General features: G+C 43.8%; 2 protein-coding genes and 2 pseudogenes across 2 annotated transcripts; 2 read left to right on the top strand and 2 right to left on the bottom strand.

The window, feature by feature from the left end:
* Window positions 1–1,796: 1,796 nt before the first annotated feature.
* On the top strand, window positions 1,797–2,411 carry LOC147980974 (uncharacterized). The gene has a single exon (XM_087515819.1). The coding sequence runs from the start codon at window positions 1,797–1,799 to the stop codon at window positions 2,409–2,411; it is 615 nt and encodes a 204-aa protein (XP_087371945.1).
* Window positions 2,399–2,716, top strand: LOC147980975 (uncharacterized). Its single transcript, XM_087517004.1, has one exon. The coding sequence runs from the start codon at window positions 2,414–2,416 to the stop codon at window positions 2,714–2,716; it is 303 nt and encodes a 100-aa protein (XP_087373130.1). The 5' UTR covers window positions 2,399–2,413.
* A 4,794-nt stretch (window positions 2,717–7,510) lies between these two features.
* LOC125547091 (putative CCR4-associated factor 1 homolog 11) lies at window positions 7,511–8,876 on the bottom strand (annotated as a pseudogene).
* A 3,092-nt stretch (window positions 8,877–11,968) lies between these two features.
* LOC147980976 (chitinase CLP-like) lies at window positions 11,969–12,853 on the bottom strand (annotated as a pseudogene).
* Window positions 12,854–12,920: the final 67 nt, after the last annotated feature.

The raw sequence follows: 12,920 nt of genomic DNA on the forward strand, positions 1-12,920 counted from the left end.
TCTTTTTCTTTTTATACTATTTTTCTTTTTTTACCATTGTGTTTTGAATTTTTATTCTTTTTGTTATTATCATTTTTTGAGAAAAACAACGCAACCCACTTTGGAAGCACACTTGCATGACCTCCATTTGTATGCAACATAAAGATTTTTTTTGCGGATAGCAACTTATAAAGATTGATTTGTGAAAAACGGTGCCACACTATCTAGTTTGTCTTGTTTCCATTTTGTTTCTTTGTTACATTAAAAATTGATTTTTGTTCTAATATACAAAATGTTTTTTAAACAAATTATAAAAAAATAAAAATAAAAGGAGAAGCAAGATGACGCACAAAGAGAAGGACTGGGCGATGTGCTGGACTAGTGACATAAAAATGTATTTTTATTTACTTCTCTTGTTGAACACTTTTTTGTGGTGTCAAGAACAAACAAAGACAAAAGACAATGAAACAAACAACCCAGCCCAAATAATAAATAAACAAAAAAACAATGGAGAAACAAAAATGGCCCAGCTAAGAATAAAACCCAGCAGCTGTCGATTAAACAAACGGGCCTAATCTGTCTTAGATGACATCAGCCGACTTAGACTTCACGAAGTCTAAGTCGACTGAGACCTAGATAGACCCAAATGGAAAGGAATGACACACACATCCGTTTTATCATAAGGTTGGTCGTAATGGTAGTATCGTAGCTCGTATCATGCATGCCAACTAGTCAATTTTGATGAGATGGCATAGCATTAAATAAAGAAAGAGAGGGTGTAGTATCATACTCCCTCCTTTCCGGTTTATAAGGCTCAATTCAAAAATCTCACCAACCAAGGTAGATGGTGAGTGGTGGAATACTTTTTGTAGTTTGCAAAAGCATCCAATTAATGCTCTTGTTTTCCTCAAAAAAGTATGTTTACCAATGCATTAATTGCAATGCATGCATGCATAAATTACATGCATTGGTCAATTTTCTCTTAATACTTGCATGCAATGATTTAATGCACCTTGAAATCTGAACATGTGATGGGAAACAACCAAATTGAGCCTTGTAAAATGGAAAAACTAAAATTTTGAGATAAGCCCTATAAACCGGAAAGGAGGGAGTATCATGATATCGTATCATAATAAATGATATACTACTTTGTGTCATGCATGGCAATAAATGGAGTACTACATGATACTAATATATAATACTATGCATTATGGAGGTAGTATCATACACTAATATTATATGCATGATACTAGTATATGATACTCCCCATTACAACCAGCCTAACATTCACGTACAGTACATAGGGGGTTGTGCTGTGACGGGCGCAATAATCAGGCAAACCTAGACTCACTGTATTAGGGGTTTCTTATTGAGGCGGGAAGGTTAGGGTTTCTTGTAGTGCGTGCGCGACGACGAGATCTAGTGTCAGGCACTTCATATCGATTTAAGGGTTCAACGATAACAACTACGACTCCAGTTTTGTCTTTAGGGGCACGTGTACAAAGACTTCCTGGTTCACATTAGCAAGATCAGGCCAGCTCTGGTATAGAAGCAGTCAAGCAGTGACAATACGCGTCAGCAGCTTGTTCTCATGGCAGTAATAGATTTTGTTATTTTTATGACCAACGTTGTTTATAACATGATCATGTTTTATTATTGAAATTTAAAGGTGCATTTATTTATAATTTTTTTGCCCAACAGTAATATAGATTTAATTGCATAGACAATTGTATGTTTAATTTGACCAACGTTAGATTAATGCATATGATTGTTATACTGATCTCACTTAAATTGTGATTTGAGGAGGCTTTCACTTGATGAGTTGCTTAAAAGATGTTCCAACACTCAGAGGTGACAATCACATTGAGTGGAGGAAGAAAGTTGAACTGGCATTTGTCTGTGCTGATCTGGACTGGGTTCTGGATGAATCACGGCCGGTCAGACCTATAGAGCCAGTAAGAGAGGCCACTGATGATGATGTTGCGTGGGCTAAAAAGAGGGGAGATTATGCTCCTTTGGAGATGTCATACATCATAGAAAACCAAAAGTGGGTCAATGCAAACAAAAAGTGCATGGCATTTATAAAGAATACAATTGAGAGCACCATTGTGGGCTCCATTGCAGAGTGCACTTCCGCAGGGGAGTTGCTTTCAAAGATAAAGAGCCAGTTCACTGGCTCTTCAAAGATATATAACACCCAGGTGTTAGAGCAACTGGTGACAGAACGCTACACAGGTGGTAGTCATGGAATAAGAGAGCACATCCTCAGGATGAGCAATATGGCAGCAAAGTTAAAGACCATGGATGAGGATATGGAGATCAAACCAAAGCTCCTGGTCCACCTGGTCATGGCTTCACTGCCAAAGGAGTTTGAAACTTTTGTTGTGACTACAATATGTCACCTGGAACATGGGACATTGAAAAAACAATAGCAATGTGTGTCCAAGAAGAGGACAGACTCAAAGCCTCACATGGTGGTACACTCAACTATGTGAAGGGTCACAAGAAAAAGAATTACAATCAAAACAACAAAAGTTCTCCTTCAAAGCCACAAGGAAAAGCTCCCTATCAGCATCAGCGTCAGCAACAGCCTTTCCCAGTGGACAAAGACACTTGTCTCCACTGTAAGCAGACCGGGCATTACAAGAAAGACTGTCCTATTTGGCTGAAGTCCTTAATGGCAAAGCAAGGGATTCCATTCGACCCGGACTACGCTAAGAAGAGAAAGAGGCATTGAGGTAGCAAATGGAATTCAAGCGGAAGTTGAAGCTGTCGGTGACATCTCCTTGGAGTTAGCTGATGGATTCAAGCTTCTACTTAGAGATGTTTTTTATGTTCCATCATGTAATAGAAACTTAATTAGCATTTCGTGTTTGGACAAAGAAAATTATGAGTGTTATTTTGGACATGGCAAGTGTGTCATATGGTATAATAATGCTTATGTGGGTGATGCTTTACTACACGATGAGCTTTATTTGTTATTACTTCGTGAAAAAGTGCATTCTGTATGCAATGTGAATGAACATGTTTCCGCATCGGATAAAGAACAAAAGAAAAGAAAGAGAACATTTGACTCATTAAAATTATGGCATTGTCGCTTGGGCCATATTTCCAAGGGGAGAATAGAAAGATTAGTCAAAAGTGAAATTCTTCCTCCGTTAGAATTCTCAGACTTGGAACAATGCATAGATTGCATTAAAGGAAAGTATATAAAACAAATAAAAAAAGGTGCAATCCATAGCACAGGCACACTAGAAATCATCCATACTGACATTTGTGGACCATTTTCGGTGAAAAGTGTGGATGGATATGACTCGTTCCTAACACTCATAGATGATTACTCTCGCTATGGATATATTTATCCAATTAAAGAAAGATCTGAAATGTTGGATAAATTTAAAATATTCAAAGCTGAAGTTGAAAATCAGCATGATAAAAGAATAAAGATAGTCAGGTCCTACCATGGGGGAGAGTACTACGGTCGGCACACTCCATATGGCCAAGTCCCTGGACCTTTTGCAAAGTTCTTGCAGGAGACTGGCATAGTAGCCCGAGCCTCAGCAAAATGGAGTAGCTGAAAGGCGCAACCGTACACTTATGGATATGGTGCGCAGCATGATGAGTTATTCCAACTTGCCATTGGGATTATGGATGGAGGCGCTTAAAACCGCCATTCACATTCTCAATAGAGTACCAAGCAAGTCGGTGCCCAAAACACCGTACGAGCTATGGACAGGAAGGATGCCCTCCCTACAACACTTCAGGGTGTGGGGGTGCCCTGCTGAGGCCAAAATGTTTAATCCAAACATTGCAAACTTAGATCCCAAAACAATAAGTTGCCACTTCATTGGCTATCCAGACAGATCAAAGGGTTTTCGTTTCTACTGCCCAGACAGATATACAAAGTTTGTAGAAACGAGACATGCAGTCTTTTTAGAGGACGAAATGATGAGGGGGAGCTTGGTAGCTCGGAAAATTGATCTTTAGGAGAAGAGGGTGCATGCACCTAAGCCGATGATTCAGGAGCCATTTTTCTCACTACCAGTTGCAACTCCACCCATGACAACTATGGGGGTAGACCAGGAACCTGTCCATCAAGAGCCGCTGAACCCGTTGTTGAGCATGAAAGGGAGGTGCAACCGAAAATTTTAGAAAAAGTGCCAGAAGTTGAGGCACAGAATGTGCCAGAAACTGAGGCCCTTAGAAGGTCTACAAGACTAAGAAAGTCAGCTATTTCTACTGACTTTAAATTTTATAACACAAAAATGATTCATATGGAAAAAGATCCCACCTCATATGAAGAATCCATGAGAAGCCCTCATTCATCCAAGTGGATGAAGGCAATGGATGACGAGATGAAATCGATGAGTTCCAAAGATGTTTGGGACTTAGAGGAAATTCCTAAAGAAGCCAAAACAGTAGGTTGTAATGGGTCTACAAAATTAAGTATGACTAAAGGGAATATAGAAAAGTATAAAGCACGACTCGTGGCAAAAGGATTTACACAAAGAGAAGGGATAGATTACAATGAGACATTTTATCCAGTCTCATGTAAGGATTCCTTCAGAATCATAATGGCATTGGTTGCTCATTTTGATTTAGAGTTACATCAAATGGATGTTAAGACAACATTTCTGAATGGTGATTTAAAAGAAAAGGTCTACATGAAACAACCCAAGGGTTTTATCATGGAAGGCAAGAAAAATATGGGATGCCGCCTGAAGAAATCCATTTATGGATTAAGACAAGCCTCTCGGCAGTGGTATCTAAAGTTTAATCAAATGATTAAAAGTTTTGGATTTAAAGAAAATATTGAGGATAATTGCATTTATGCAAAGTTTAAAAATGGGAAATATATTTTCCTAATCTTGTATGTGGATGATATCCTGCTTGCTAGTAGTGATGTTAGTCTACTACAAGAAACAAAGAAATACTTATCCTCAAATTTTGACATAACAAATCTTGGTGAAGCATCATATGTTTTGGGTATAGAAATTCACCGAGATAGGAACAATGGAGTCTTAGGACTATCGCAGAAAGCATATTTAGAAAAGGTTCTTAAAAAGTATAATATGCATGCGGGTAAAGCCACACCTGCTCCTATAGTCAAGGGCGATAGTTTAGGGAAATTCGAAGTCCCAAGAACCAGTACGAGATCGATCAAATGAAAGCAATACCATATACTTCGGCAGTTGGCAGCTTACAGTATGCACAAGTGTGCACTCGCCCTGACTTAGCTTTTATCACCGGGGTACTCGGTAGATATCAAGAGAATCCAGGCATGGAGCACTGGAATATGGTAAAGAAAGCATTGCGTTATGCGCAAGGCACGAATGACTACATGCTAATATACATGAGAAGTGATTCCATAGAGATAAAAGGGTATTCAGACGCAGATTTACGGGGGACAGAGATGATAGAAAATCCACGTCAGGATACGTATTCACTCTCGCTGGGGGAGCTATTTCGTGAAAAAGCTCCAAGCAGTCGATAGTTGCATCATCCATGATGTATGCAGAATTTATAGTATGCTTTGAAGCCACGGGACAGGCGATATGGCTAAAGAAATTTGTACCCGACTTGAAAGTGGTAGATTATATTCACAAACCACTAAAGATGTACTGTGACAACCAGCCCGCGGTATTTTACGCTCACAACAAGTCGAGTAATGCTGCCAAAACAATAGAGATAAGGTATTATGTTGTGAAAGATAAAATCCAGGATCAAACTATAAGTCTCGAGCATATAAGGACAAAGGATACGCTTGTGGATCCGCTAACGAAAGGCTTACCACCCAATGTGTTCAAGGAATACTTAGCCGGCATGGGTTTAAGGGAAAGCCTTATGATTTCTGGATATGCCCAAAAGGAACAGAATTTGCTTCTGAACATAACGTATGTTGTAGCTGTATGATTCTAACGGCAATTAAGCTGTGACGATGAAACATACTCTATGTACCAATATGTGATGAAACAAATAAACTAGAAAGTATAAAGTTAAAAGTAAAGTTGAGATCAAGGGGGAGAATGTTAGGTTGATCTCTCTCCCGTTCGAACCCAACGGGACGAACGGGCCCCTGACTCGCGCCTTGATCGGGGGCGCCCAACCAAATCATGGTTGGTGGGCCCCTGTGACCCGTGCTATATAAACAGAGGTGGGGGCCGGGACATGACTTACGAGGTTAATCGCTACCACAATCCCCACCTACAATCCCTACCGATCTAGGGTTAGCGCGGTGCTCACGGGAAGCTCCACCACCACCGCCATCTACTCTCTGTCCACATCGCCGCCATCACCACATCACCATGGCCGGCGCTGGATTGAGCTCGTCTGGACAGGCAGAAGGTAGGTTCACCGGAATGATTTAACCTATCCGATCCAAAGCAATCTATCACCTAGGTCTATACCCAGGAACTGTGGGTGCAAATCTCACCAGTGCTATTTCTCGCCTATTGCCAGAAATCTTTCGGTCTTGCCATTGGCGCTCCACTAAATGTGCCGGCCCGACATAGTAGATCCCATAGCAGGTTGAGAAAGGTTCTATGCACCGGTTTGGGGCGGTTCTAGAACCTTCCATGTTTCTTCTTCTTTTTTTTGTTTCTATCAGTTTTTTTTGGTTTTTTTCTTCTTTTTTTCTTTCCTTTTTCTGTTTTTCAGTACATGTCTACTTTATGCAACACAAGTTGTACATTTTTGTGTACATCAGAAATATTATTTTAAAACACATTGAACATTTTTCAATTATATGATTAATATTTTTGACATGCACCTTTTTCAATATATTTTTAATATGTGTTGAGCATTTTTCAGCTACACAGTGATACTTTGTTTTTTGAATGATAGGTACCATTTTTAAACTACTCGATCATTTCCCCGTGCCCTTTCGCCAGTGGAGGTGCCGCCGCCCAACCCGGGCAGGCGTACGAGGTCACCGCCAGCTACAAATTATTTTAATTTTTGGTTGAACGGGCGAAGGTTTACGATAAGCATTGGATGGCTGGCTCTTCATATCACTTTTCGCAGACACGTCCACGGACAAATACTATATCCGGTGTTGGAGATGCACTACTAAGAAAATACACACACAATAGAATATAGTGATTGTATACATGGTTGATGGTTGTTTATACATATAATACTCAAGTAAGTATATTCACAAAAAAATACTGAAGAAAGTATTGCGAATTATTACAACAAATACATCACGCATCACTAAAAGAACCCTTGACTGGAAGTTTTGAATACTACCTAAAAGGGAAATCAAATGTTTTCTTTTGTTTTTTTGCGACGAGAAAAACAAACGCTTGACCCATAATAATATGTATATAAAACTGTAGTAGTAGTAACAATCTTCTGAACACATCGAAAAAAAACAATCTTCTGAACTACTACCATAGACCGACGCAAGTGCCCAATTAATACTTGACCGGCGTAGCAAAAAAAAACTGTAGTAGCATGAGTCCGTTGCACATTCGAATTCTTGACCAAGGACGTTGCTCGTGTGCGATTCTGATCGACCGTGGAAGAAGAACTAATGCTGCAGGCCCTGAAGCAGGCCTCGGAACCTCTCCACGTTGCCGCGGAACCGCCCGTCCTTCAAAATCCTGAAGGCCAGAAGCGCGCGCACGCCGGCGGCGCCTGCGAGGCGAGGGCTCCCCCACGGCGGATGGATGCGCAGGTTAGTGGCGATGCAGTCCAGCCCCACCGGCATGCCCGTGCAATCGGCCGCCATCGTGGCGACGTCGTAGACCTGCTGGCCGAGGTAGTACCGCATGGCGCCGAGGAACCCGGCCACGTCGTGCGGCAGCGGGGCGCCGCCCGTGACAATCTTGAGAAGGTACGCCACGTCGTAGGCGCCGGCGTGGGTGATCCACGACAGCGGCCGCCCGTGTCCGACGCCGATGAGGCCGGAACCCATGAGCAGCGCGCCGAGCATGTAGGCGTCGACGCCGTGGTTGCGGAGCGTGTCAAGGTCGAGGCCGCGGCGGGCGAGGTAGTCGAGGGCCTTGTCGTCGTGCGGGTCGGCGGGGCGGCAGAACCGCAGAAGTCGCGGAGGTTGAACTCCCAGGCGACCTGCTGGCCTAGGTGGTCGCAGACGGCGATGCCGACCTGGAGCGGCTTGAGGCCGTCCACGTTGGCCTTCATGAGCGCGTAGCGGTGCTCCACCGGCAGGCTGTTGAGGTCCTGGCCGGCGTCGTGGACGAGTCCAGGGTAGTGCACGTCGACAGCGACGTAGCGGGCGCACGCGGCGAAGCTCAGGAGGTAGCCCCACTCTTCGTTGAAGTTCCACGCCCACACAGGGCGCACCTGGACCGCCAGCTGCGGCTGTACCGACGGCAGGGGAACGGCGTGGTAGACAAACGGCGGGCGCTGCACCTGCACGGGAAACATGTGATTGAACTTGAAACGCGGCGGCGGCGGTGGAAACATGCCGGCGGCCGGGTTCACGCCGATGCGTCCCTGGTGCATATCTCGATCTCGATCGCTTGTTGTTATTGTTAGAGATCTCTTGTTGTAATTGTGTCGCTATAAGCGGTGCAAGGGAGTATATAAAAGGAGGGTGCCGAGCTGCGCTCGGACAAGAAAGGGAGCCGCAGTCGGACTCGGACACAGGATTGATTTTCGAGCTGGATACGGTATCCTCTGCTTAGGTGCAATATACGGACATAGAAGGCAACATCCGGGCGTAGTGAACGCGCATGAACATCTTTACAAATTCGTGAACATTTTTAAATCATGATTATTTTTTGAATCCATAAATATTTGCAAATATTTTTATAAAACTGTGAACATTTTTTTTATTTTTTGAAACTGTGATTATTTTTAGAATCGATGAACATTTTAATAATATTTAGGACAATTTCAAAAATTCATTATATTTTATGAATTGGCAAACATTTTATTCAATTTTATTCACATTTTTCAATACACGAACTTCTTTTCAAAATCTTGACTTTTTTATTTCTTGAATATTTTTTTCAAAATCATGTACATTTGAGAAAAAAAAATATTAAAAAATCACGAATTTTTTTGAATCCACATATATTTTATGATTTATTGAACATTTAATTTCAAAATTCTCAATTTTTTAAAATTTTCAAGTCTCAATTTATTTAAAGTAGGAAAAAATTGGAAAAAGAAAAAGGAAAAAGAGAAACAAAAACCAAACTAAAAAAATAGGCTGTCTCCACATGGGCCGACCCAAACGGGAATGCATCTTCTCTCAGCACGCAGAGCGCCGTATAGGAGGTCCCTACTACGTGAGCCGCACGAAGCAGGAGGATTCCCCTGTGCAAAATGTTTTTCTTTTGTCACTTATAGGTGGCATCGGTGGGTAATATTCTGCAACTTTGGGGGACAATTTGTGATGGACGGGCATAAGAACCAATCCCTTTATTAGTCAGTATGGATATCACCTCGAAGTGCAATCCACTTGACAAGAGATTCCACTCGCATACCTCAATTTCACTCGACTGCAGTAGTATCACTCGACCATACAAAGAATCACTCCGTAGTCACCTCAGGATGGCAACGGTCAAGCGTTCACTCCATAGTCATAAAAACCATTAATAACTGGCGTTAGCAGTAACGTCCCTGTCTTAACTCATATTGAACCCTGTGTAACCGAGGGCTGGAGGGGCCTAGCGCACTCTATATAAGCCACCCCCCCCCCTCCTATGGCACAAGGGTTCGCACTCCTTATAACTCTCACGCATAATCCAGTCGACAAGCCTCCAAGGCACCGAGACGTAGGGCTATTACCTTCTCCGAGAGGGGCCTGAACTCGTAAACTTGCATGTACAACCTCATCGTAGCTAGGGCCTTGTCTCCCCCTACGTACCCCCTACTCTTACTGTTAGACTCACTCCACGACAGTATGCTCGAGGTCGAGGTCCCGTCATAGTGTACATGAGGATGATCGTAGGATGCTTCGCATTTCGTCATGGAGTTTTATAGCGGAGCCGGCCGCCGCGCTGTCGACTGTTCACAGATGGCGACGCGGTTCACGATGAAAGAATGGGTACCTGGTAATGTCGGCATGGAACGCCCTGGCGAACGCGCGGAACACGTCGGGATGCATGATTATGTACGGCGTGGCGGTGCTCAGCACGACACCGCCGCGACCGGTGGCGGCATGGAGGTCGAGGGCGCCGCGGGGCAGGGCCGCTGGAGCATGGGCCTCATGCCATGACGCGAAGGAGATGCCGTTGACAGGGATGTAGTAGGAGATGCCCTCGTGAGGAGCGGGGTGTGGTATGGGACAAGGCCGGGCCCATATATGTACAGATTGTGCGGGCTGCACAGGGCCCACAAATTTTAGGGGCCCCAAAACTTTTATACAGACCCATGACTTCTGGGCGTTGGGCCGCTATCGCGTCCACCTGAGTCGAGGCGTCGACGTCCTCCGGCCGCTGCTCGATCGGAAATTGGATCCTCGGATCGATCGCAAAAGCAAATCGGCACTCACGTGGCTACAGCCTACAGGAAACACGATCGTACGATCGGAAACGGGGTCATTGGATCGTAAACGGGATCGTCAGATCGACCGGCGACGGCGACACGGCGAGCCGGCGACAGTTCCTCTGGCCAGGTAGCCTGCCGCTGGCTGTGTGTTAGTGCTAGAACCCTTCCATGAGTTAGGGTACAGATGGATGATCTGTCATTCCGTCTGAGTTTTTTTTTTATATCATCAGCCTTTTGAGTTTACCATGTATGTTAGTTAGATCATGACGTGAATAAATCTACCAAGATGAGTTTCCTAAGTTGTGATGGTCCAAGTCTTTGTATAGGTTTCAGAACGTAAATGATCTTGAAGATTATGACTTCAGTAGGCAGGTTAGAGGCAATAGTACATAGTTACAGTTCGTAGAGTCCTCTTTTCTGATTAGCTTTGGCTTCAACTCCTACTCCTGATTCCTAACTAACTTTTGGCAGGATTCATCAAAGATCTGTTCTTGCCGCCTCGATTAAAGATCATAGTCTAGCAGTTTAGAGGGTGTTTGTTTCCAGGAACTTAGGCCCTGTTTGGTTCATAAATTCTAAAACTTTTTTTAGTCCCAACTTATAAGTCATAAGTCCTTAAAAAGTATCTATCTGTTTGGTTCATGGGACTTATAAGTCCCTGTGAGACCATATTACAACTATAAGTCCCTATAAGACTCTCCTTGAGGGTCTTATTTCATAAGTCCCAAATGCCCACTTTAAGTTCCTATAAGTCCCTTCTGTTTGGTTTAGATGGAACTTATAAGGACTTTTTTAAGTCCCTAATCCAATAAGTCTTTAGGGACTTAAAAAAGTCCTTATAAGTCCCATCTAAATCAAACAGGAGGGACTTATAGGGACTTAAAGTGGGCATTTGGGACTTATGAAATAAGACTCTTAAGGAGGGACTTATAGGGACTTATAGTTGTAATATGGTCTTTTAGTCCATATTAAGTCCCAGGAACCAAACAGGTAAGGACTTTTTAGAGACTTGAGACTTATAAGTTGGGACTCAAAAAAGTCCTAGGACTTATGAACCAAACAGGACCTGGGACTAGGTGAGTTAGACAGTTCATCTAATTGCCAAACATTGACACATAATCTTCAATTAATATTTGTTCATCTTTTGTACTCCCTCCGTCCCAATATTTTTGTCTTAAATTAGTCTAGATACGGATGTATCTAATACTAAAACATGACTTGATTCATCCGTTTTTAGACAAATCTAAGACAAGAATTTTGGGACGGAGGGAGTATCTTGTGTTTCAATAATATAAATTTGAGTCATCATGGGGAAACATTGATCTGATTCCCAGAAGTGCAAGAGAAAAGAAAAAGAAAAAGAACAAAAATAATATGCAACATATTTATATACCCAATTGTTATGTAGTAAGACATTATATCACATGCATTATAATTTCTCATTAGTTCAGTTTTAGTGAGGTAGGACCTCATTTTTTAGTTCCGCACAGGGCCCACATTTCGCTGGCCCGGCCCTGGTACGGGACTACAGGTCCGGAGGGACGGCGGCGTAGCCGACTGTCAAGAGGTGGTGAAGCATATCAAAAAGAAGTCAGGTAGAAATTATGATGCAGTTGTAAAAGAGATTATTTCATGGCATTCTTCTTTTACTTCTTGCTGTTTTAAGTTTGAATCTAGAGTCTCGAATTTCGAGCCTCATAAACTAGCTAGGCATGCTGTAAAATTAGATCATGGCCGCTATATTTGGTTGGGGCAACCACATGATACTTCTGTAATACCGGTAGCAATACCAACTTATGAATAAAGCCTAGTTTGTTGCTAAAAAAAAACAAGGCGACCTTACCTCCGAAACCGCGCTGGGCGGCGAGCTGCGACGGCAGCGAGAGAGGGCGCCGGGAGAACCCCGCAACGCTGGTGGCGCCCGCGGGGAGCGACCTCAGCAGGCTGTCCAGCACGCACGCGCCGACGACGGCGAACGACTCTTCCGGGAGAAGCTCCATGGTGCCATCGCTGGTGTTGGCCGACATCGCGAAGCTCGTGAGGTCGCCGTTGGAGCGGTCGCGGGTGACAGGGTTGCCGGCGCAGGCGCATCCCGACCCCGGCTCCACGTGCGGGCAGCGGCGTGGGCACTGCTGGCTGGCCGCGCCGCCGCACGGACCGGACTGGCATGCCACAGTGCTGTGCGATGATGACGACGACGGGCACGTAGAGCGGCGACTTGTCGGCCTTGATGGTGATGGTGTAGAGAGAGGTGCTGGGGTCCTTGGCGAGCTTGGTGACCAGTGGTCTGTGCGGGGTTTGCTCGCCGCTCGCCGGCGTGCATGAGCAGCAGGACGAGCGACGACACGATGACACGATGGAACACATGGTTCTTGGGAGTAGTGTGGAAAAGTTTGGCTTGGGTCGACATTTTCTGTGCTCGATCTATGATGGCTTGGGATCTGAGTGTATTTATACTACTTCTGAAGCTGAGTGAA

This window comes from Triticum urartu, chromosome 3A (assembly GCF_056163025.1).
Source record: "Triticum urartu cultivar PI428250 chromosome 3A, HENAU_Tu73, whole genome shotgun sequence".
Lineage (NCBI taxonomy): Eukaryota > Viridiplantae > Streptophyta > Magnoliopsida > Poales > Poaceae > Triticum > Triticum urartu.

Excerpts from the sequence above, each read along its gene's own strand:
- LOC147980974 (XM_087515819.1), top strand. The coding sequence starts at position 1,797 with ATGAGTTGCTTAAAAGATGTTCCAACACTCAGAGGTGACAATCACATT.
- LOC147980975 (XM_087517004.1), top strand. The coding sequence starts at position 2,414 with ATGTGTGTCCAAGAAGAGGACAGACTCAAAGCCTCACATGGTGGTACA.